This window comes from Danio rerio, chromosome 18 (assembly GCF_049306965.1).
Source record: "Danio rerio strain Tuebingen ecotype United States chromosome 18, GRCz12tu, whole genome shotgun sequence".
NCBI classification, from domain to species: Eukaryota; Metazoa; Chordata; class Actinopteri; order Cypriniformes; family Danionidae; genus Danio; species Danio rerio.
Genome location: NC_133193.1, coordinates 41,204,022 through 41,231,599, shown reverse-complemented (window position 1 = coordinate 41,231,599; position 27,578 = coordinate 41,204,022). Strand labels below are relative to the sequence as shown.

Genomic DNA, 27,578 nt, shown 5'->3' with positions numbered 1-27,578 from the left:
TGCCGACAGCCGGGGGCGACTGCTAGTCTTTCTTCTGAGCACCACAGACCATCAGCCAGGCCGAACAAACTAATCAGGACCTGAAGAGGGTCCTGCATTGCATTGCGTCAGGGAAACCATCATCTTGGAGTTCCAGATTAACCATGGTCAAATATGCTTATAACTCCCTCCCCGTCTATGGGGTTGTCTCCCTTCCAGTGCTGCCTAGGCTATCAGCCCCCTCTATTTCCTTCCCAAGAACCTGACGCCATTGTTCCCTCAGTGCATTCGTTCATTAAGAGATGCCTCCAGACAAAGAGGATTGCCAGAAAGGCCTTTATCCGAACTGGCGATAGGAACAAGGCATATGCAAACCCCCACTGTTTTCTGCCCCCTCTTTACGTGAGTGATCAGGTTTGGTTGTCATCCGAAGACATTCCTCTTAGACTTCCCTCATGTAAATTGGGACCCAAATTCATCTGATCTTTTCCTATTATCAAGGTGTTCTGTCCAGTGTGGGTTCGACTCAAATTAAGCCCTCAGTTTAGAAACATTCACCCGGCCTTTCATGTGTCAAAGATCAAACATGTTCTTCGCTCCCCCCCTGTAGCCCTTAACCTCTGCTCCTTCGCCTCCCAGACTGGTTGAGGGTGTACTCACATACACAATGTGCCGTCTCCTGGATGTGAGGAAGGGACGTAGAGGTTATCAGTATCTGGTAGACTGGAAGGCTTATGGTCCAGAGGAAAGATGTTGGATCCCAGCTCAGGATATTCTGGACCGTTCTCTAATTGATCAGTTTCAGCTAATTCATTCCACCTGCCTCTCATTCCCTTTTTTTCCTATTTATAGCACGTCATTTCCCTTCATGTTTGTCAGTATGTTGTCGCTTGTGTTTCTGTGTGAAGCATTCTGTTACTCACCCTGTATTTGTGTCCAGGACTGCCAGTGAGCGAGCTTCCTCAGCGTTTACCCAACTGGATTTCATTGGTCACCCCTGATAAATAAAGGACTAAGCCAAAGGAAAATAAATGAATGAATGAAGAAAGGGTACATTTCGAAAAATGTTGGAACTAGCTACTGACTTCCACAGAATTATTTCCTTACTGTTGAAGACAGTGGCTACCACGTATCAACAGTCTTTAAAATACACAGCTCAAAATGGACAATAAAGCTGTAATGAGATTGTCATGAAAAGCAGTCATTTATCCAAATGAGCTGTAATGGGATGTCCAAAAGTAGAGCGACAAACTATTAAATTTTTCTCATTAAACATGTAATACACATGTCTATGATATCATTGTAGTATTGGTATTTCTTTTCTTTGTTACTTTTTTTTTAAAAAGGTTGTGTTTCAGGCGTCCAATATGACAAACACATACGTTTTTTGTTTGTTTTCAGTTGAAAATAGTGTCACATAGAAAAACTCCTGAGTTAGTTAATTTTTATCACACTGGCTTAGATGGGGGGTTGATTTCAGTTTTGATATTTCAATAACACATTTATGCTACAAACAGTTGAAGGTAAAAATTTTAGCCCTCCTGTTAAATTTAATCCCCTCACAGCAAGAAGGTCAGTGTTCCAGCTGGGTTAGTTGGCATTTCTGTGTGGAGTATGCATGTTCTCCGCGTGTTCGCGTGGGTTTCTTTCGGGTGCTCTGGTTTCCCCCAAGACATGCGATATAGGTTAATTGAATAAAAGGAATTGGCTGTAGTGTATAAGTGTGAATATGAGAGTGCATGCGTGTTTCCCAGTACTGGGTTGAAGCTATTAAACATATGCTGGATAAGTTAGTGGTTCCAGCTGCTGTAGTGATGCCTGATTAAGGAAGGGACTAAGCCAAAGGAAAATAAATAAATGAATGTTTTCCAAGTGATGTTAATTTTCACAATATTACTATTATATTTTTTTCTTCTAGAGAAATTGTTTTTTTTTTTACTTGGCAGAAATATAAAGACTTTTATTACATTAATTAAAACCATTTTTATTAATTACAATAATTAATAACCATTTGATATTATTATCAATATTATTAGCCACATTAAAAGTATATACCTGACTGCCACTGTTGTTTAAATAATAATAATAATTCCTTACATTTATATAGCATTTTTATGGGCACTCAAAGCACTTTACACATAGGAGGGAATCTCCTCATCCACCACCAGTGTGCAGCATCCACCTGGATGACGCAACGGCAGCAATTTTGCGCCAGACCGCACACCACACACCAGCTGATTGGTGAAGAGGAGACAGAGTGATGAAGCCAATTATAATATGGGGATGTTTAGGAGGCCATGATGGACAGAGGCCAGATTTGGCCAGGATGCTGGGGTTAAACCCCTACTCTTTTTCAAAGGACATCCTGGGATTTTAATGACCACAGAGAGTCAGGATCTCAGTTTAATGTCCCATCCCAAAGACCCACACAGACCGAAGGTTAGGCGCCACCTGCTAACCTCAATAACACCACTTCCGGCAGCAACCTAGCTTTCCCCTGTGGTCTCCCATCCAGGTACTGACCGGGCGCAGCCCTGCTTAGCTTCAATGAGCAACCATGTGAGAGTTGCAGAGAGCTAGCTGCCGACTTGCCTAATTAGCCTAACCTACCTTGTTAACCCACATAGCAAAATTTCTCTGGCCCAGCTCTAGCCCACCCAATCAGGATTGCCACAGTGAATTATGGTACATGACTGGACCAAGTTTGGCTTCCAGAGCCAAGGGCCAAATACGAACCATATCTGACTCAAGTCTAATAACTCATAACTGGGCCTGAACTGGGCCAGATAGGTTGGTGTGTCAGGATTGCAATGAAATTGGTAAACCTATGAAGCATTGCGCTTTAGGCACACCATGGGCATGCTTTTTCTCGACTTTTTCCTTCACTCAAAAAATATGTTAATGCATTTTAAATGTGGGTCAACACAGGCCAGACTTACATGGCCCACATATTGAACAAATAAATAGGTCCCACTTTATATTAAGTGTCCTTAACTAATAAGCACTTACACAGAAATTAATAATTAGTTACAATGTATTAATTGTGTAGATACATGTATTTACTATGTACTTATGCTTGATTAAATACATGTATGTAATTACATCTGTGATTAACTTCTGTAATTACATGTGTAAATACACTGTTGACCATACCTTACACCTTAACACACCCTTAAACCTACCAATACCACCAAACCTGTCCAAAACCCTACCCCTATCCCAACTCACGAGCACCACAAGTGTTCTCAAATACATTATAAACACAGTAAGTACATTGTATTCATTTTTGGATGCAAGTACATAGTAGTTAAGGACACTTAATATAAAGTGGGACCAATAAATAAATCAACAAATAAATTTCATATTGAACATCTGGGCCAAATATTAGATTTTACATCTGGCCCAAATCTTGTGTGCCACCTCTTCCAAACTTGGGCCATGTTTGGCCCACATGTTGTATGCCAGTGCCGGATGGATGCCTGCTGTGCCAGCTTTATGCCAAATCTGGGCCAGAATTCTTTGTTACCAGGAAGTTTTAAAAAGTACTTGTACTTTAAATAGCTAGTAAAATATTATCTTCTGTCATTGTGACAAAGACAAAATAATTAGTTATTAAATGAAAAATACCTTTTATGTTAAAGAGCACTTGGAAAACATTTCAAAAATAATAAAAAATTTCATAGCAGGGCTCATAATTTTGCCTCCAACTGTATTTAGTCTAACCCAAAAATCTGAATGGAATTCACATGTATGAGATCAGACATGCTTTTCGTTTCAAGTTCCTCATCAGATTGGAACTATTTCAGTTTTAATATTATCCCATATATGAGCTGTATCTTCAATCAGCAGTTGAGATCTTATAGAGCCTTCAAGCTTTAGACAGCTGGACTCCAGACCACTTCTTCTTTTTCTTTTTCTTTTTCTTTTTTAAATCTGCCATCACACTATTGTTTGTGCCTTTTAGTTGATGCGTCAAATTCTTAGGTTAAGTCTACCAGGACTGAAAGGTTTTCAAAGAGTTTGTGTGGCTCAAATGTTCATGCAGGCCTTCAAAACCTTTAATCTTTACCATCAAGCAGGGCCTTACAGAAGAAGCTCCAGTTGTGGGTCAGTCCTGTCCAGAAACACTTACATATGGGGAGCATTTCAGAATAACTTACATCTCCGGAAACATGTGTAAAAGCTGTTGACGGAATGGAGGAAGATTTATGATCTGCAGAGCTGCATCAGCATCTCTCCTGCATGATGTTTTCTCATACGTTTCATATCTGTGGACAATTTAATGAGTTTAAATGACAGAATTTGTGATAAACAAATGAGATTTTCAATTTTCACAATAAACTTTTGGATGGTTCCAGTACCAATCCAGTAGAGGACAATAGTAACTCCATTAAAATTATTTGATTGAATATGGATTGGATCCGTTTAACAGTAAAGCCAATGTCGATTTTGACAAAACATTTTTGGTTGATTCTAGTACCAATACCGATGTTCGCAAATACAACAGTACAGTAGCCGACTTTATATTTTTTCTCAATATAAATATAATAATGGATACTATATTGCAATACATATAAATACACATTACATTACATTTGCATTACATTTAATTATTTTACTGAACATCAAAAAAAAAAAAATATTTTACTGCTTGTTCAAACTGTTTATTTAAAATCACAACACAGTTCTTGAAGGGTTTTTGGGACAATCTAACTGTTTTATGTTCAATAAATATTTATATTTCAGGTTTTAAAATTAATATCAATGAAGTAGATGAATAATGACTATGATAGTATATGATATGATAAATTATCAAATGATATATGATGAAAAATATAATGAAATAATTTTCTTAAACATAAATAAATTATAATTTAATTTATAATTATAATATTTATAATTTAGATAAATCTCATTCTTTTATGGTTACACAAAGAAACAATCCAATCTGTAAACAATAGATTTATTTTAAGGCACTGTTTACATTTGCAAATATAACATCTAAAATAATGTCAATAATTAAAATCTGAATGTGTACAATAATTGTTAATTGTCCAATAATTGTAAATAAATGATAAATAACGTGAATGTCAAAAGGTCATGTTGTAGGCTGTTTTACGTGTTTATGCCCATGTGTTTGGATATTTGGCGCCCCCCTCTGAAAAAAAATGGTAGAGGCAATAAGATTTTCACCAGGGGTGCTCAATCCTGTTCCTGGAGATCTACCTTCCTGCAGATTTCAGTTGCTACCCATATCAAACACACCTGAACCAATTAATTAGTACCTGAAAACCACTTGATAATTACAGGCAGGTGTGTTTGATATGGGTAGCAACTGAAATCTGCAGGAAGGTAGATCTCCAGGAACATGATTGAGCACCCCTGATCTACACGAACGGCACATTTGACAGAATTTCACATTGTTTATTTTGTTATCTTAAAGTCTTCCAAGCATCTATGTTCAATGCGTATACAGTTAATTGGTTTTCCTTAAGCTCAAATTGGAAGACCATTCCATTTGTAGTCTTTAATTTGCCATGAATTTGTGAGCTCCGCCAAGACCTTTCGATAGCATATTCATACTCGTGATTATGTTTAAGAAACCAGTTTTTGGCGTTGTCCTACTGGATTACAATGGCTATGAATTCACGGACCAGCATCAAAAGGTAGGCAGTAGCATTTAAACAATACTCAATTTCCTACTTAATGTGTGCCAAGAAAGAAATCTAGCACATCATTAAACCACCATCATCCTGAATCATTACCCAGCAGTATACGTCTGCAATATTTTGAAGATAGTTTTGTCTGGAAAACATCTGCTCTGTTCAAATGTCAGATCGTATTTATTATTATTATTATTATTATTATTATGCTTAACAAACATTTTAATGCTATTAGACAATCTAAATGAAATTTCAAGACCAAAAAAATAATGTCTAATAGACATTTTGATTTTGCATAACTCTACGTCTTCTGGATGTAAACACAAACACCAACTAAAAGTTTCAGTGTCGTATGTATTGTGTGCTATCAGGTGACATTCTTGCTTTCATGATGTTTACAACAAATTCTGGCATTTTCACCTTTAAAACTTCCCCTCACCGGATAGTTTCTTTTTTTCCGGGCTATTCTCTATAAATACTTGAGTTGACAGTGAATAAAAATAAATAAATAAATAAATCAGTTTCTGAAATATATTTACAAGAGCCATATGGCACCAACATCAATGTCACGTTCAGCCAGTCATTTAAATTAACATTCTTGCCCATTTTCTTGATCGCATCTGCATGCCTAATTTAGTTACTGCCATATAACATTACATGGATGTAGTTTTTTTAATTTGCTTGTTTTTTGTTGCAGTCTTTTTTAATGTTCAAGCCACATGACCAACTTTAAATGAGAGATTTAAAGCATCAGACCTTAATTTGGCTATGCGATGGTATCGAAACAATTCTTCTCATTTCTCACTTTATGATATTTGTGTTTACTTCATGTGAAGAGCATAACCTAAGCAGAGAAGTATCTAATTTAATTGGATCAAGGTAAAAAAGGTGATCTAATATGACTGAATTTGGTAGGAGTAAATAAAATTTCACCAACAATAAGTTTTAGGTGTCAGATCATGATTTTTTTTTTTTTTTGGCATACAATATGTACACAATATATATGAAATGTATACAATATGTCCTTTTAGGAATATTGGGTGTGCTCTGTTGGCACTTTGATAACATATTATAGATATCACATCACAAAAAAGCATCACACAATAAAAAATAATGTGAAAAAATGTTTCTTGAGCTCCAATTAAAGCTAATATGACACTGAAGATGGGATTGAAGACTGCTGAAAATGCAGCCTTGCATCACAGAAATAAAATACATTTTTAAAAATTGACAGAAAACAGTTGTCCAGTGAACAAAATGCAGCTTGAGAGAATAAGCATCATCTTTCTAAGATGTCTGTATATTTTATTGCAATTGTGTTACTTCAAAACAAATAGTACTATAGTTCAAATCGAAGTAATTGTGTAAAAGTAGCAAAGGGAATCAGTTTTTATTGCAATACATTAAAAATTGTATAACGCTGTTCTGCAAAAATATATCAAATTTAACAAAAAGGTTCTTGTTGCTGGTGGCAATTATCATTCATTCATTCATTTTCTTTTCGGCTTAGTCCCTTTAAAAATCAGGGGTCGCCACAGCGGGATGAACCGCCAACTTATCCAGCATATGTTTTACGCACTGGATGCCCTTCCAGCTGCAACCCAACACTGGGAAACCTGGTGGCATTTTTCTCAAGTTTAAATAACAAAAAGAGACAAGCATTTAGAGCACAGCTACTAGAGCCAGAATTATATTTCTTTAAAATATATATTTTGTTATTGATGTTCTATTAGTAAAGGGTTTGTTGAAAATGCTGACAGGTTACATTTTGTTTATGATTTCGGCAGAAAACTATACTATGCTGCCGTTGAGTTTGGTCCACTCAAAAATGTCCTGCTCACACACAATGTCCGAGTTGATGAGCAGGTAACGATCTCCAACACAGAAGTGTTTCTGACAGGCAGCACATTTGAAGCATTCGAGGTGATAGACTTTGTCACGCACACGCATGGTCATTTCAAAGGCCCGGATCCTCTTTTCACAGGAAGCACAGAGTCCGTCCTGACCAAACAGTCTGAAAGGAAGGAAACAATATAGTGATTATTTTGACCAACAGAGGGAGCTATGAGCTAAACTTATGAAAGGAATATTCACCCATTTTACAGTCTATGATATTTGATTAAAATTGCAATTCTGTTATTTACTCTCGATACAATTGTTCCAAACCTTTTTGAGTTTTTTTTTTTACTTTAGTGAATACAAATGAGCTTCAATGAAGGTGCTTTTTTATGTTTTAAAATGGGAGCCATTGACTTCCATTTTTTTTTCTACGGTTGTCAATGGTTTAACAGCCTCCAACTTTTTTCCAAAATGTCTTATTTCAACAGATAAAACTCACAAATATTTTAGTACATTTTTCTATTCAGGTAAACTAAACCTTTAAATGCTTTTGCACCACTACAGCAACAAAGAACCTAGGCTTCATCTGAAATCCTACTATAAAAGAAACAAATATGTGACAAAAGTAATATGTTCCCAGTTGGCACCTGGATGTCAAAACGACATTCAAAAAGACATCACAAATTAGGGCTGCACGATATTGGAAAAAAACGTACAATATTTTGTCATATTTATTGCGATATAAATAAAATTTCACCAGATGATTTGAATAACTTTATTGGGAAAGATTTAATTTATTTAGATTGACTGGGATGATCAAGTATTTTTCTATGGAGTACATGTGCATAAATGATAATAGATTAGAAGCAAAAATAAATAAACAGTGGTATAGCTTTCAGGAAATGTCTGACAGTAACTGTAACAGCAAGTACAGAAATGGAATCAAACGTAAAATAACATGGTCATCATTGGGGAAAAAAATAATAATAAAAAATAATAATAATAATAATAGGTGACGTAGTGGCGCAGTAGGTAGTGCTGTCGCCTCACAGCAAGAAGGTCGCTGGTTCGAACCTGAGCTCAGATGGCGTTTCTGATTTTGCATGTTCTCCCTGCGTTAGCGTGGGTTTCCTCCGGGTGCTCCGGTTTCCCCCACAGTCCAAAGACATGCAGTACAGGTGAATCGGGTAGGCTAAATTGTCCATAGTGTGTGTGTGTGTGTGTGTGTGTGTGTGTGTGTGTGTGTGTGTGTGTGTCTGTGGATGGATGTTTCCCAGAGATGGGTTGCGGCTGGAAGGGCATCCGCTGTGTAAAAACTTGCTGGATAAGTTGGCGGTTCATTCCGCTGTGGGGACCTCGGATTTATAAAGGGACTAAGCCGACAAGAAAATGAATGAATGAATAATAATAATAATAGTACTAATAATAATAGTAGAAATAATAATAATAATAACATTTGTAATAATAATAATATTAATAATAATAATAATAATAGTAGTAGTAGTAGTAGTAGCAGTAATAATAATAATAACAACATTAATACCAATGCGTTCGCGTGGGTTTGCTCCAGTTTCCCCCACAGTCCAAAGACATGTGGTACAGGTGAATTGGGTAGTCTAAATTGCCCATAGTGTATGTGTGTGAACGGATAATTCCCAGAGATGGGTTGCAGCTGGAAGGGCATTCGCTGCGTAAAACATGTGATGGATAAGTTGGCGGTTCATTCTGCTGTGGCGACCCTGGATTATTAAAGAGACTAAGTTGAAAAGAAAATGAATGAATGAATGAATGAATGAATGAATGAATGATTCTGAAAGTTTTGAGTCCACACTAGACATGGGCCAGTATAAGATTCTGATGATTTTATAACCTTGGATAAAAACATCACTTTTTCACTGTATTGTGGATCCTGCTCTAAAATATGTTGTTTTTAAATGTCTGAGTAAAAAACTAAAAGTTCTTATGTGAAAACGGTTATCTTCCCATACGTACTCCATACACATATCAAAAGTAGAAATTGAATTGAATTTTATTTGACAGATTTTAGCTGTACAAAAATACAAGTATCCCACACATAGTTAAATAAAAACTGTAGAGGATAAAAACACAATAAAGCCCTGGGCTTGTTTCCATTGTGATCCTCACTGTTTAATAAAACAAAGTATGGCTTCAAAATACAGATTATGCATAAAACAAACAGTACCTCCACACTTTAAAACAGGAACAAGATAATTCACAAATACATGTATTCCTTTATTCATTCATTTTTCTTTTCGGTTCAGTCCCTCTTATAATCAGGGGTCGCCACAGCGGAATGAACCACCAACTTATCCAGCACATGTTTTACGCTGCGGATGCCCCTCCAGCTCAACCCTATTCACAATCAAATAACATATAAAATAAAACATCCTCATCCACCAAGCAAACTAATTATCCTCATCAAACAACTATGTTTTGATAGCTTTTTTTAACCTTCTTAAGTCTTTTATTTCCTTGATCGGTTTTGTTAATTTGTTCCACATGATTGCACTTGTGTATGAAAACCTATTTTTCCCTACTAGACTTTTAAATTTAAATAAACAAATACTACAATCCCAACCCCTAGTTCTGTATGAATGCTGTTGCCTCACCATTTGAAAATATTTCACCAAATAACTAGGAAGCACATTATTAAACATTTTACGTATCATTTCCAGTTTAAACAAACATACTCTATTCCTAACAGTTAACATACCTAATTCTTTAAAAAAATCTTTGTGCAAATGTGCTCTATGATAAATTTTTAAAATTATTCGTACTAATTTATTTTGTGTCTTTTGAAATTTTTCCTTTATACTCTGTGAGCAGCTAAATAAGATAAACCAAAATAAGGTAGCATAATCAAAATGGGGTTTCCTGACAATAATTTTAAAGAATGAACATCCAACAGATCAGCTTGCCTATAGCTTAAAGGGGCTAATAATTTTGACCTTAAAATGGCTTTAAAAAATTAAAAACTGCTTTTATTCTAGCCGAAATAAAACAAATAAGACTTTCTCCAGAAGAAAAAAATATTATCAGATATACTGTGAAAATTTCCTTGCTCTGTTAAACATCATTTGGGAAATATTAAAAAAATATAAATAAATCAAAGGGGGGCTAATAATTCTGACTTCAACTGTACTGTATATGATGCCCTATAAACAAGCACAGACAGAGCTGCAGGATACACTACAATCGCAGAAGATCGCAAGTCCTTTCTCAATGTGATGAGTAAACAGGAAACCATGCTGAATTTAAAATTATCTGAAGCTCTGGTTGTCTTGATACAGCATTACCAGGTTTTGTTGTAATGTCAATAATAAACTCATCACCGCTGCATGGGGTCTTTGTCACTACCTGACTGCCTAATCCATTACCTCACTCTTAATCCTAACCCCTCATACCCCACAACCCCTAACCCTAAAGGCTGTGGTATACCTCAAACCAAACAAAAACAATGAACTGAAATGACATGACATGGTTTTGAAGAAAATCTGGCCTAAACAAAAAGTTCTTTTTTGAGTTTGATTGGGCAGTTTGAAACAGCTCACCAAAGCAAAGTTTCGTCAGAGTTGTGGGACTACCTTTGGTTCAAGACAACCATTCTGGAACTCTGCCTTCTTTGACATGCTTTGTATCCGCGGAGGTCAGACAGGAAAACAACATTCAACAAAAGCCACATAAAAACACTTGTACAGATGTATCTGCACCCATATGATCGCTCAAGAAATGATTTTAAATCACACAGCGAACAAGAAGTGCCATGGCAAAAAAAACAAAAATAAAAACAATGTAAACATTTGATTCACTGCAGCGGTGCTTCTCATGCACATGTTCATCTGCCTCAGCCACCATTGTTGTGTTTATGGGCAACACTGACGTGAGCAGCGTGACAAATTTAGAACGCCACCACCTACTGCAGCATGGGTATGTCAGAAGATTCGAGTAACAGTATACCTTCACTCAGCCTTTTCAAATTTGTTAACTTCATTAGTTGGTAACTATATACCAGGGCCTTAAATATAAATTCTTATTTGCAGCGTATAGACCCCGAATTCAACTGTGTTTAGAATATTTGAAGATGCTGAGCGAAGGTGGTGGTGAGCAATCGTCTGGAGGGTGACCCTCTCTGATTGTTTAGAAGCCAAACAAACCCCCCTAAAAAATTAGCTTTAATTAACTGCTTTGAACTGCTAAAACAACCTCCAAACACACTTTGTTTTGGCCATTTTATTTAGTTGAAATCACTCATTTTAGTTCATGCATTATTTTGTTTGAAGTAGGCCTTTATACTGTAGGGTCTTAAGAGGGGAGTAACAAGCATGGTTCAGAATTCGGCAAAAACCAACACAAAATATCATTCATTCATTTTCTTTTCAGCTTAGTCCCTTTATTAATCTGGGGTCGCTACAGAGAAAATGAACCAGCAACTTATCCAGCAGCATATGTTTTTAAGCAGCGGATGCCCTTCCAGCTGTAACCCATCATTGGGAAACATCCATGCACACTCATTCACACACTATGTTCAATTTAGCCTTCCCAATTCTCCACACAGAAATGCCAATTGACCCAGTCGAGGTTCAAACCAGCGACCTTTTAGCTGTGAGGGGATCGTGCTACCCACTGCAGCGTGACACAAAATATTTATATAAAATATATATCAAAATATATATATTTATGTTTAACAGATGAAAAGAAACAAGTTTGTGTAATGATGCCATATTTTTATGCACCCTCTTTTTCATCGACTTGCTCCCCTATTTATCAGGTGCCATTTAAATACAGTTTAAAAGTTCTTCCAGATTCTTACCTGAGGTAATCTCTCCTGCACAGCTTTCTGCCGAGTTTGTAGTAAAGCCTGCGTCCCACCTCCCCTAAGCGGCAGCCGCAGAGGTCACAGCTCAGACAGTCCTCGTGCCAGTACTGCTCGATGGCCTTCAGAAAGAAGCGGTCTCCGATGCTCTGCTGACACCCGCCACAGGTCAGCAGTGACGGCGGCATCTGGAGCACCTCATCCACCGGCTCCCTGCAGATCAGCGTGTCCATTTAAACATGTCATACACCATTATAAACACCAGATGTCACTGGTGCACTCATATGAAATGTAATTTAAAAATGTGTCTGTTATGTGTGTTTTATAGGCTACAGACAAATACAAGCAAACATGTGCTATTTTTGTAGATGTAGACTACATTGTTACTTTTGTTTTATAAACAACCGCTTGTGCTGTAGCTGCTGATGCGTGAACCCAAGAGAGAAAAGTGAAGTATGCAAATGAGATGCTACGGGTCAATGCACTCCTGAATTAGATCATGTCACACACTGTTTAACGTTTGTGAACAAAATTCATACAACAAAAGAAAATCTGGGGTATTTTATTTTTTTTAAACTGTTATGAATAAGCAAATGCAGAGAGATAGTTTGATTTAATGTGAACATTTTTAGGTGGATTTTGTCTTAAAGCTTCATTAAGGAAGCATGTAAAATATCTCATGAAATATAGTGCCAGATTTGGAGCATATCATATGTAAAGGATCAAGGCACTCATCCATACAGCTGCTCTTAATAAACAATGCCGAAGATTTGATCATTATCAAAATGTCCCCAAAGTGGCCCCACTCTCAGATTATTACATTTACTATATAAAAGATTCAATACAATTTAAAATAAAGATTACAATACATTTGCACGTTTAGATTTTCAATAAAATTTCTTTTTAATCTGATAATCTTTTGATGGCTTTTTTTAAATTACAAATAACATTGTAATTAGGCTACATCTTTGTATCTATCTATTTATCTATTTTCATTTTTGCAAAACAATGGTAGATTTGTCTAAAAATTTATTTAGACTTTTTATATAAACATATATGAAAATCTATATATTTTTATTAATAGTAAAATTGATCTGTTTTTTTTTTTTTTTTTCATTTTTCGCACTGAATACTTAAAATCACAATATTCGGAAGAACTTTATTATTTGCTTTATTGTATTTCCCTACTTCCACTGCTAAATTAGAGGTCAGAGTTCTTGAACATATAGGCCTGTTTTCACATATTTTAAGTTAAAGTATATCTGTGCTTCAAATGAGTTGAATAATTTAATTGGTCTAAATAAAACTTATTAAATCCTAACTGAATTATTTGATGTTCACTAATACGGGAACAGTGGCTGTTCTAAACTTTCTATCAGCATTATTTTGCAAAAAATAAAAATAGATAATTAGATAGATACAAATGTGTAATAACAATGTTATTTATATGCACTTATTTTGTTGTCTATAAATGTTAGGCTATAGACTCTTATATTCTGACCAATTATACAATGAAATTATGAATATATACTCACTCATTTGCCTCCAGTGTTTTCCGTTCAATTGTAGAAGCCATTTTCAATATGATTCAGGTATAATTCAGCACATTTGGTATGCACGCCTTTTAAGCCAAATATGTCCCGTACTCGCCCTCTGCGGTTCCGAAAGACCATCTGCCGCACAAAACGCTTCAGAGATGCACCTGTTCTGCTGTCTTAGCAAGTGTATCAAAGGTCAGAAACATCCAGCACACATTGTGTACGCCAGATTCCAAGCATCCTTCATTTACATTAGATTTCTGTCACCGCGCATTCAGTCCTATGTTCTGTCTGAATAATGCGAGGTGACAGACAGTGGCGTTGTTCAATTTCTCTGGCGCGTGATAAATGTGGCGTTTAAGCTCCGTCTTGTTTGTGCTGCATTTTGCGCTGCAAGTCGCCACGCCAGTGTCCCGTAGGGCTGCTGTCTCTGTGTCCCGTTATTGTAGGGCAGCAGGTATTTTTAAATGGCCCTGCCCCCTCAGTTTCTGCTCTTTTCCGACTTCCTGCTCACGACGGCTCGACAATGAGAGGAAATAGCGCTCTTACATGCGCGAATCACCAGTCAATTATACAGCCGACACCGACGACTCGTGACTTAAGGGGTCACGAGCTCAAACACGGAGTCAGTCAGGCAGAAATCAAATACCTGGCTGCATCCAAACGAGGAGGTTAAACAACTTGGCTGGCAAACATTTCGTTTTGTTCTCTTGACAAAGTTATGGTGAGGAATGTTAGAAAACTGTAACAATAAGCTATTTTGGAAGCCAATACTGGTTTTCAGGATTCATTGCAACTTTTTGTTTGTGTTCAACAGTTTGCAACAATAAAAGTAAATGACATAATTAGATTTTTTTTTTTTTTTTTTTTTTGGATGGACCCCCTTAAAAAGAACTCTCCACATTTTGTCTGGTTGGCAAATAGGCCTATTGTTTTATAATTGCTTTTAGGGTTAAACAATCATTTTACTTTTTTATGTATTCAGAACTATTGCTGGAGCAGATCAATTCCAGCATTATGGATGTGATATTTGCTGTAAAAATTCAAAACACAGGTTCACAGGGATAGTATAAACTAACATTGTATTGAAACATCTGTCTATATTTCCCCAAAAAATTAACCACAGAGTTATGATATCAGAAAAATATCAATCTGTAAACATTACAGATACACATTACACATACATACAACATACCCCCCCCCCCCCCAAAATAAATAAATAAATAAATAAATAAATAAACAAATAAGTAAATAAATAAAACAATGCTAAAGGATAATATTTTGTTCACCATAGGACAAAAATATTGATTTGATTTGACATTTTTACATTTATTAGGAAAAAGCTATATTGGATGTAACATCTTTCTTTTAATGTGTAGAATGTGAAAATGACACTTGTGTGACTTAAATCAAATATAATTGTTTGAAAACATTGACATTCAAAAATATTTTTGAATATTGTACTGTAAAATGCTTGCACAAAAAAAAAGGCCAATTTAGCTTATTCAATTCACGTGTACAGCATGTCTTTGGACTGTGGGAGAAACCAGAGCACCCAGAGAAAACCCACGCAAACACAGGGACATTTATAACATGACACATTTAAATGTAAACAAATGGCATGTGTTTCATTTTTTTTTTTTTTTATGTCCTCGACATAAAAATGTAAATTTTCCAAATAGTTTTCCAATTTATTATTTATTAAATCACACACACACACACACACACACACACACACACACACACACACACACACATACATATATATATATATATATATATATATATATATATATATATATATATATATATATATATATATATATATATATATACAGTTGAAGTCAGAATTATTAGCCCCACTGAATTATTAGCGCCCCTGTTTATTTTTTCCACCAAATTCTGTTTAATGGAGGGAAGATTGTTTCAGCACATTTCTAAGCATAATAGTTTTAGAAACCTATTTCTAATAACTGATTTATTTCATCTTTGTCATGATGACATGACAGTAAATAATATTTTACTTGATATTTTTCAAGACACTTCTGTACAGCTTAAAGTGACATTTACAGGCTTAACTAGGTTAATAAGGTGAACTAGGTTAGGGTAATTAGGCAAGTTATTGTATAACGATGGATTGTTCAGACCATCCAAACAAATAGCTTAAAGGAACAAATAATTTTATCCCAAAATTTTAAACTGCTTTTATTCTAGGCGAAATAAAACAAATATATATATATATACTGTATATTCACATTGATCTGTAAGTGCATAGATGTCAACAAGCACCACTAATGTCTGTTTTGGAGCAGTTACTCCTAATGCTCATCTCTGCCTGATGTCGTTGAAGAAACTCCTCTTATCTCCTGCCAAGGCTGCTCTTCTGGTGTCAGCAGCAGGACTGGGCCATGAGATAAAACACCCTGAATGGCTCCCAAACATCAGCAGTGGCACCATCTCAACTTAAAATCGGTAGTGCCAATCTGGCCCGGTCAGGTTAATGTTCACCTTTCAGCTCTATACATGACTTTGCTATTTTGCCATGAATATCATTTTTACGCCATCTTTGGCATTTAAATGTATATTTTAAAAATATATTTATATACTGCATACAGTAATACTTATTTATTCAATATTTTGGAAAATGTATATCTCAATAATGAAAATGTTAAAGGGATAGTTCACCCAAAAATGAAAATTCTGCCATCCTTTAATCACCCTGTTTCCAACCTTTAGGAATTTCTTGAACATAAAAATAAGCTATTTTGAAAAATATTAACTTTTAACCATTCACTTCCATCGTATATAGAATTCAATAGTTAGATATTTTCAACTTTCTAGTAAAGGGTGAGTAAATAATGGCAGAGTTAGCATTTTTAGGTGAACTATCCCTTTAACAAACAGTATAAACACAGACAAAAAAAGCTTTTTCAGTTGTTCTTTGTGATATTTGAGTTGTTATTTAGCACCGCTAAGTGGTATTTGGCTCATAATCATAGGGAAAACAATTTAAGTGCTATATAGCACCAGTATTGGTTCTGTCCTTGTTTTTTGGGAGGTTTAAGGTCTTTAAACAGTAATGATCACTTTTAGTGCTATTTGTTTTAAATAATAAGTTAAAATAATAATTATTATTTAATTGAAAATAATATTATTTATGGAAAACAGATATACTCATCAAGGCTCACATTACATTATAGTAAGAAATTATTATCAAAAAATATTTATAAAAATATTAATTAAAATTATGATTTTAAATAAAAATTAAACAATAAGATTAAATTTTTAAAAAGTTTTTACACATCATAGTTTTTAAAACTCAGTTCTAATAACTGATTTATTTTATCTTTGCCATGATGACAATAAATAATATTTGACTGGATATTTTTCAAGACACTTCAATACAGCTTAAAGTGACATTTAAGGGTTTAACTAGGTTAATAGGTGATCATGATGGGGTAATAAGGCATGGTTTTGTATAATGATTATTTGTTCTGTAGACCATTAAAAAATATATATAATTTAAAGGAGCTAACAATTTTGACCTTAAAATTATTTTTAAAAAATTTAAAACATTTCATTCTAGTCAAAGTAAAACAGATAAGACTTTATCCAGAAATATGTATATTTTCAGACATACTGTAAAAAATTCCTTGCTCTGTTTAACATTATGTGGGAAATATTTAAAAAAGAAAAAAAAATCAACGGGGGTGGGGGGCTAAAAATTCTGACTTTAGCTGTAAATGGATTTTTTTTATTTATATAACAATGCATTTATTTATTTATTTATGGAAACATGATTCCCAAGAATGCAATCATATGACTTTCAGTAATTAGTAATAGTGTTATATTAAAAGTTTAAAAGTCTCTTATCCAAAAAAAGTTTTTGAATGGTTTTGTTTGTTTTTACAATTTTATATTAGAACTGAATTTGAGTGCAAGTTATTACATTACTCAAGTCTTTAGTGTCATATGATTTTATACATACATTTACGTTACTGTAGTTTGTATTTCACAACATAAAACTGTTTTATTGTATTTGCTATAAGCATAAGAGATTTCTTTCAGAAACATAAGCTACTGTAATTACTTCAGTCCTTCAATCAGTATTTTCTTCAAAACAGTCATTTGTTTGCTTCTACAGTTTGTTTTTAAATAAATGTTAAACTGTGTGCATAAGGCGTCCACCGTTTCCTGTGGATTGGACACAGCAAAGCCAGAGGATGTGCAGGAAATGAGCACAGATGAACCCTGGCAGGGGGTGTAAGAGTCGTGTTGACTTCCTGTTCGCTTCACTTCATTGCCCTGCTGGACTGTGATTGGCTGAAGGCTCCTTTAATAGAAGGATGGCTTCTGAAACAGAGCCTTGGAAACCGTCAACTCATCTACAGCAGGAAAACCATTAACTCATAAATCTTCAAAAAGGGTTAGGGGTGTGGTAAATGCTGTACAGCAACATGGCTTATGACATCTCTGTTATTAGCGTTTTTTTTTCTGGTCATTGTCATGCAATACTCCCGATGTGTCACGAGAATCATTTTCTTTGACATTAGATCACATTCTTCCACATAACATTCTGTTGGCCATGATGACTTTTTGTTGTCTGTTAAAGCCCAAATCAGCCATTAATACTATTTTATCATACAGCAATTTCTGTTTAACGAAGAGAAGGTTTTTTCAGCACATTTCTAAACATTATAGTTTTAATAACTCATTTCTAATAACTGATGAATTTTTATATAGTTGAAGTCAGAAGTATTAGCCCCCCTTCGAAGTTTGTTTTCTTTTATTCTAAATATTTCCCAAATGATGTTTAACAAAGCAAGGACTTTTTCGCAGTATGTCTGATAATATGTTTTCTTCTGGAGAAAGTCTTATTTGTTTTAGTTTGGCTAGAATTAAAGCAGTTTTGAATTTTTTAAAAGCCATTTTAAGGTCAAAATTATTAGCCCCTTTGGTAACACTTTGCAATAAGATTCATTAATTACTGCATTTACTAACATGAACTAATCATGAACAACACTTGTACAGCATTTATTAATCATATTTGAACATTTACTAATGCATTATTAACATGCAAGTCCATGCTTGTTAACATTAGTTGATGCACTGTGAGTTAACATGAGCTAACGTTGAACAACTGTATTTTCATTAACTAACGTTTACTAACATGAATAAATACTGTAGTAAATGTATTGTTCATTGTTTGTTCATGTTAGTTAATGGATTAATATACATTAACTAATGAACCTTGTTGTAAAGTGTGACCGCCCCTTTACGCTATATTTTTCGATAGTCTGCAGAACAAACCATTGTTATACAGTAACTTGCCTAATTACCCTAACCTGCCCATATATATATATATATATATATATATATATATATATATATATATATATATATATTGTAGCGGCTTACCAATGCCGCTATTGTTGGTAGAGTGAGCAAGTTTTTAACGCGTAAAAGTCAGAGTCTGTAAGCAAATAGATGCAAATAAAAACATATTTATTGTCCAATCAACTTCCAATCAACAGAATTACTCAATCACTTTTCTTTATCTATAAGCACACTTCTCTGTTACCTTCAATTACGAGATGACACGTTCAAGACGATACGAGACGATACAATACGGTTAAAAACTGTGTGCTTCCTACCAACACTGTCTTACTCCATGCAGTGAAGCCACAGTTATATAGTCTCCTACTGACACCTTGTGGCCAATAGCCAAAATACAATGTATGGCTCCTACATACATATATATATATATATATATATATATATATATATATATATATATATATAAACACACACACACACACACACCATTACCTGACAAACGCCTTGTTTTCCATCAATGTTTTAGGAACAACAAATAATCATTTGCTAGTTGATCTTTTGGTATCACACTCTCAGAAAAAAAGGTACAAAATTGTACCTTTTAGGGTACAAATGGCCCGTCACTGGGGTGGTACCCTTAAGGGTACAAATTTGTACCTCTATTTAAAGGTACAAAATTGTACCTTCTACATTTGTACCCTTTAAGGGACAATTTTGTACCCCCACCGAAGGTACAAAAATGTACCTTTTTATATTATATAGCATTTTCAGGGTACTGACCCAGGCATTTTGATCCTTTGGTGACTGCATGCACAAATAAAAAATAAAATATTTCGGTTCGCAGATGTCCATTTTTATTTATTAATGTAGAAATATTTCATTACAACTCACAACTGAATGTGTCAAGAAATAAAATTACACAGTAAGTATAAAGCAGACATGTAAAACAGTAAAAAGAACAATTTAGATAACAAATAAAAATTGTTCACTCACTGTACAGTATATAATCTACACTTAATACAAAGACCACAAGATGTTTAAGATTTATAAACACATTACACAGGCTACATCAAGTACTGCACTTTATAAAGTCCAAAGTATTTGTCTTTAGTCAGAATACTCAGTCATAATAAATAATTTGTCATCAAAATTTTCTCTGAATTTCAGAATGAAGGCAAAGTTTCTCTATAAATTGCTTCAACAGTGCAGAAAATCAAATACATCAGTAGCCTCTTCCTCAACACCAGTAGATTACTCCTCATCATCCTCAAGTGGAGTTGTAATTTGTTGTAACACAATATGTGTTTATGCTTTTGATAAACATGACATGTAAGGCACTCATAACTGGAAAATGTTCTTTGATAGTCATTAGGACCACAAGTTATTTAAAAATTTGCTTTATGCATGAATGACAGCAGTGTGCTGGATTAACTTGATGATTGTGATTATCCCAAGAGCATGTAGAGAAACAAAAAACAAGGTTGATCACTCTGGTAACTGGAGTAGATCCAGGCTTGTTACCGTCCACCGTTCATTCAAAACATTCCACTGCAGAAACATCAAGGTGTTCTTCTAGTAAGATGGATATGTCAAAAATGTATATTCGTCCACATCATTAGCCCGGCCAATCGCAATCCCATCAACTCTGAAGACTGCCGTGACTCGTCTTGTTAACACAGTTGTCCAGTCGGTGGCCTCCTCCTGTACTTGAACTGTTGGATGTGGTGAAGATGGTTCACTGTAAATGACAAAGCAATAATTACATTAATATCAGTCACTCTATCACTGATGAAGAGAAAATCAACATGCATAGAAAGTAAAATAATTAATATTCACTGATTTAAAAAAAAAAAAAAAGTATCACAGATTAAAAGACTAATATAAATTTCATTCATTCATTCAATTTCTTTTTGGCTTAGTCCCTTTATTAATCTGGGGTCGCCACAGTGGAATGAACCACCAACTTATCCAGCATGTTTTATGCAGCAGATGCCCTTCTAGCTGCAACCCAGTATTATGAAACATCCAGACACACTTATTCACACACACATTTATACACTACAGACAAATAAGCTTACCAAATGTAGCTATAGCACATGTCTTTGGACTTGTGGGGAAACCGGAGCACTTGGAGGAAACCCTCACGAACACTGGAAGAATATGCAAACTCCTCACACAAATGCCAACTGACCCAGCCGAGGCTCAAACCAGCGACCTTCTTGCTGTAAGGTGACAGCACTACCCACTGCGTCATCCTAATATAAAGAATATCAAGAATTATAAAATGCATTTATCACAGCATATACTAAACAGAAAACAACATACACACCGGAGCACAACGAAATGTTGAAGTGTCTCGCTTAACAAGGCTGGCAACATGAGAAGTGCTGCTGTAAAATCAATTCCTGGAACATAAGATGTGGCATACAAACAAATATGAATGAATCCATCCAAAGCTAGAATTTAATAATATTAATGAAGTGGAGAAAGTTTAGAAAGAGTACCTTAGAGTCAGGTCCATAGCATTCTTCAGTTGATCTCTCATCTTTCGATGAAAACCTAGAAAATAATTTTAAACACGTGGGTGTACATTTATTGTTGTTTGTAACTAAAAACCTACAAATTTAAAATAGTATGTAAGCCATTAAAACCATGGTATAGATAATGAGACATACTTACATCTTGTAACTGAGCCATGCTTTCATATGACATGCCTTCATTGCTCTGATGCTGTTAGGCTGCATTATGTTGTTCAATCTTGTCCTGAAAGACAATTGGAAACTTCATAAACTTCAGGAAAGCAATAAGATAAAGCAATAACTATTTATTTATTTTGAGATATTAATAAAATAGGTAAAATAGCTCAAGGTAAGTTACCAGCTTCAGAACAAATAAGACAAATTATTACATTAAAGAACAAAGTATAACTTAAAACGTCGATTTATACAACGTGGTATGTTAATAATTATTCTACATTAACATAAGTATAACGTTAAACAATAGTAAAGCACCAACAATTCTGGACATGAGAGTTTGTGGACACTCCTCAACATTAATATAACTTAGACACTGAAACGAAGATATGTAACAAGCATACACACGCCACGTTTGTAACTAGCCACGTTTACATAATCTGTCGCTTTGCCGGTGACAAAATTGTGATTTTTCTTCACAAAATGGCGGTGTATATAACCTTCTAAAATTACATTTCCTCGGTCAACCGTGGCTAGAAAATGGCCTCAAAATATAAAACATTATCGATAATTACAAATTCCAGTATTAATAACAAAAGGTTTTATATCAAGGTATATGAAGACTTTAGTCGTGCCAGCTCCGGGCCACACCGCACATTACTCACGGCTCGATTCCGGTGCACGGTTACGGCAGCGTCGGCTCGCTTCTGCCGCCGCATCTGGCCCGAGTAACGTTAACGATACAGCAGACGGACCCGGGCAGGCGAGAAGCTAGCCGCAACTGGACCGAGTGTATTTTGCTATCTGGGTTGAGATTATATTCCGCCGTGGCAACACTTATTAATAAAGCAGTTACGTAAGATATTAGGCGCGAATACGTAACGTAACGTTAGGCGATAAAGGGAGCGTTTACACCGAGAAAACTAACAGCATATAATACTCACCTTCTATAACGTTATGTCCCTCGGTGACTTCGATATCATATTGTATTAACTTCTTTAATAAGCTGCAGACATCTTAGCAAACTCCATCCTGCAGGCCAACGTAACTTACACCAGCCAGCCCGGAGCACTTAAAGTGGGGGAAAGCCGACACCCGAGAGTCAGACAAAATCAACAGAACACGGCTTCACATGTAAAAATGAGACTGAAAATATATCTTTAATACATTCTTACCTGAAAAATGTGGACTCCAAAATAGACTTTTCTTTGAAAAGCGTGCGAAGTTCTGTGTAAACAGCCAGCATACTCTACCGACCGCCTCAGTAACAAACACTACTATAACGTCTCAACAAGCCAAATTCTTAAAGAGACAGCAACAACACCACCTGTATGAAGATGCTGTCACTCTGCATGGTTCTTATTCTACATCCCATATACTATAGAGGGTCTAAAACAGTAAGCAAAGACCAGTATTTACGTTTTTAATGATTAAAATTACATTCTATTATAAATTAAATTATTAACGATTTTGAGAATTTTTTTAATTTAAATACATGAAAAAATTTTAATTATTAAAATATTTAATTCAATCAATTTATTTATTTATTATATTTATAAATTATGTATTTTAGTATTAATGTTTAGTATTAATGCATTTAAATTAGTGTTATATAGTGTCTTGATCTTATCATAAGCTGAGGGTGCAATTTTGTTCCTATAGGGAAACAAAATATATAATTGTACCTTTAAAGGTTCCAAATTGGTCCTTTACGGTACATTTTGTATCCAAATGTGCTATAAAAGGTACAAAAATGTACCTTTCAAACCTAAATCTGGACATTTGTACCTTTATAGCCCATTTGAGTACAAAATTGTACCCTTAGGACCAATATGGGACCTTTAAAGGTACAATTATATATTTTGTTCCCTCTAGGAACAAAATTGTACCTTCACTGTACCTTTTTTTCTGAGAGTGCAGAAGTGGTTTTTATGAAAGGAAAAGGCCTCTAGATTACGCTTATTTTACCATAATAAAAAAATTATCATGCCTTGATTTTTAATTAGTTAATTAGGACAGTAAGGTCTGACTTTGCTTAGACAAAAGTCTTTTCACTTAACAGGAATAATGTAAAGTATAGAATATAAAGTTATAGTGAAGTTGAAAAAGAACTAATATTGTGTTTGACTACCATGAGCTTGGACGACTGCATCCATACATCTCTGCATGACTCAAATAACTTATAGATAAAGTCATCTGGAATGGCAAAGAAATTGTTTTTGCCAGAGAGGTTATCCAGATTCTTTGGATTCATCCTCCTTTATTTTACATGCTTAATAATGTTCATGTCTAGTGTCCGGGCTGGCTAATCCTTCAATACCTTCTTTGCTTACAGGAACTTTGATGGAGGCTGAAGCATGAGAAGGAGATTCACTATCTAAAGATACAAATTTAGCATTTGCATATGAAGCACCTTTCCATTCAAGGAGTAAAAGACAACAACATTTCACTTCCGATAAACTGGTGCCAAATATCAAAAAGAAAAAATTGTATTATGCTACAGTTGGAGAAGGCATTGTGGGCTTTTTCCTATATTACTTGCACCTCGTAAAGATGAAATGCAATGAATGCAGGGTGGCTTTTAAAGGCACACAAACACTCTTGAGTGTCAGTCTCACAACACTGGAGGTAATAAAACCCACTTTGATGATAGACCTTGGCTAAGGCATTTTAAAATTTATTTTAAAATGTGGTCAGTTCACTAGTTTGTGTATGAATGCAGTCTCACCATGCCCATTTTTATAGCATGATCAGTTAAAACAAAATCACATAACTTTTTTTGATGCACATGCTGGAATTTATGTTTTCATCACGGTTTGTGCATTTTCTTTATTATCGGATAAAAAGTTATTCTTTACATTTATGTAGGTACATTTGTGGTAGAGCTGCACGATTCTAGCTAAAATGAGAACCGCGATTCATTTGCTTAAAATAAAGTTCACGATTTTCTCACGATTCTGTAGATGTAAAATAAAGATATGCTAAAAACAAACATATGGCACAACATCAATAATAATATTATGTGTAGGTCTACTGGTTTTTATAAATAATTCTATTCTACTTATAATAATTTTGATGTTGAATTATTATGTTTGAGATATATGCTTGCAATCTGTCATATTAGACAATTTTATTCACTGGTAAAATCAGACAATTATCAGATTATATTCAACAATATATAGGCTAGAATAGTTATACTGACACTGTAAACATTTATTTTCATGCACAACTGTGTGTTCGCTATGAAGGAAAAAACATCAAAAGCTTGCCGTAATCATAACTCTAAAATGCGATATGATCATTTAAATGAAGTGCACTCTTTCGGTTTCATTTTGACTGCTAAGTGCTTGTTCATACTTCACATGCGGCTCCTAAACGATCACTCTGTGCCACAAACATTATATTATTTACAACTGTATTAGGCCTACCTGTTATTCGCAACATATGAAGGTTCTGTTCACTAAAGTAGACGCGCCCCCTGTGATAACAGCTCACGGTCAGCAGCCTACATCACGTAATCTCCCGGCCGCGAAAACATCATTATATTAAGACAAAAATGACATTTTTAGGTGGATTATACCTTATTAATACAGCATGTGACTCATTCAACATCATTTGGAGGTGTCAATGTCACTGAGCAACGTTTGTGAAACAATGAAAAGACTCGTGCAGCCGCCTTTTCTTCTCTCCTGAACTTGAAAATATGATTGGCAGAATCGTAGAAGTGCTGGATTAAGATCGTCTAGGGGGTCGAATCGTGATCGCGATCTTTTAACGATTAATTGTGCAGCTCTAATTTGTGGCATTTCAGTTATGCATTTTAAAAGCAGTTTTTTTAATAAAAATGCGCCTAGAAGTTGGTGTATGGAAACAATTACAATGAGATCCACCTATTTTTGTGCACATTTGGGTTAAAACGCTTAATGAAACTACATATTTGTATGTAATTTATATCTCTGAAGTTAAAGACAGAGTTAACTACCAATCAAATACTCCACTGCAGACAAAGGGCAAGCTCAACAAATGCAGGTCCACACCTGTGCTGTTGTACCATGACCCTTTATGTGCACAGAAAACAAAAAAGTATATGATAAACTGTATATATCAGGTGGCACGGTGGCTCAGTGGTTAGCACTGTCGTCTCACAGCAAGAAGGTCACTGGTTAGTGGCACAGCTGGGCCAGTTGGTATTTTTGTGTGGAGTTGCATGTTCTTCCTGTGTTGGCGTGGGTTTCCTCTGGGTGCTCCAGTTTCCCCCACAGTGCAAAGACATGCGGTATAGGGGAATTAAGTAAGCTAAATCGGCCGTATAGTGTTTCCCATTGCTGGGTTGTGGCTGGAAGGGTATGTGTAAAACATGTGCTGGATAAGTTGGAGCGGCAACTTGATCCAAGGTGTCGAACCCTGATAAATAAAGGGACTAAGCCGAAGGAAACGAATGAATAAATGCATCAAAAAGTTAACTTTAAGTGTCTTTAGGCAAACTATTTTTAAAATCACTGGGGTGTATTCACAGCTAGTGTTTTTCAGCCAACGGTGAACTTCTGGTGAAAGGTTTCTGTGACAATTTTAAATTTTATAAGGTTTCTTTTACAGCCTCGACATTGTAATGTTATTAAATACATTCTATTCAATATACTTAGGCATTCATTGAGTTGTTCAAGCGTAAAACAAGATGATAGACCATGTGACCGCTAGTACCTCCATTCAAAAGGTAAAATAAATTGTCATATTTTAAAGACATGGCATGGAGAAATGGACTTTAATGCAGTGCTTCTTGTACATTCTGAGAAAAAAAACAGATCTTAAACTTTGCGATTTTGTAAAGAAAAGACTGGCTGGCTGGCTGAAAATTAAAAGTCTGTGTGCATATAGCCCATTGTAAAGAACTTATAATTGAATGCAAACTTTCCATGGATGTTAAAACAAGTGTTTTTAAAGGGATAGATTTACAGTTACAGGTTTACAGTTAATTCCCGCACCCACTGAAGATGACTTTTACTTCAATAGAACAAGATGCAGATTTTCAGCTGAAGTGATTAGTATAATGCAAGTCAATGGTCACATGATTTTAGATTAAGTTTCCTTCCTGACTCTTGATGATGCATGTGTGAGTGCATACCAAGATGATGCATTTGCCATAAATCATTATTTTACCCCCTACTGGATAGATCAGGAACAACAGGGGTAAAGATAGGGTCTTAGAAATCCGGTCCTTGTTGAAGCCTATACAGCTGTCCAGGAACATATTATTGATAAATAATCACAGGCATCACACCATTCTGATAAATTTAAACCCCCATCTGAGTGCACGCTTGCACATGTGTCATCAAGCTACTGGAAACTTGTGCTCATCACACTGTTGCATTTGCACATGCTGCATATATATATATATATATATATATATATATATATATATATATATATATATATATATATATATATATATATATATATACACACACACACACACACACACACACACAGTTGAAGTCAGAATTGTTAGCCCCTCTTTAAATTTATTTATTTATTTTTAATATTTCCCAAATTACAAATTATGTTAACAGAGAAAGTGAAAGTACATTTTCACAGTATGTCCGATAATATTGTTTTCTTTATATTTGTTTTATTTCGACTGGAATAAAAGCAGTTTTTAATTTTATAAACACCATTTTAAGGACACAATTATTAACCC

The 27,578-nt window shown here is 35.0% G+C and overlaps 1 protein-coding gene and 1 long non-coding RNA gene across 2 annotated transcripts; both read right to left on the bottom strand.

The window, feature by feature from the left end:
• Positions 1–6,605: 6,605 nt before the first annotated feature.
• On the bottom strand, positions 6,606–14,383 carry lmo2 (LIM domain only 2 (rhombotin-like 1)). Its single transcript, NM_131111.2, is given in 3 exon segments — positions 6,606–7,656; positions 12,313–12,528; positions 13,851–14,383. Coding segments are annotated over 3 exon segments (480 nt in total). The 5' UTR covers positions 13,892–14,383; the 3' UTR covers positions 6,606–7,433.
• A 5,638-nt stretch (positions 14,384–20,021) lies between these two features.
• LOC137488324 (uncharacterized) lies at positions 20,022–23,164 on the bottom strand. The gene is made up of 7 exons (XR_011007338.2): positions 23,059–23,164; positions 22,828–22,954; positions 21,870–21,953; positions 21,695–21,749; positions 21,520–21,595; positions 21,269–21,445; positions 20,022–20,928 (listed from the first exon to the last, which is right to left on the bottom strand). It is a non-coding gene; the product is annotated as an uncharacterized lncRNA (long non-coding RNA).
• Between the last annotated feature and the right edge of the window lie 4,414 nt (positions 23,165–27,578).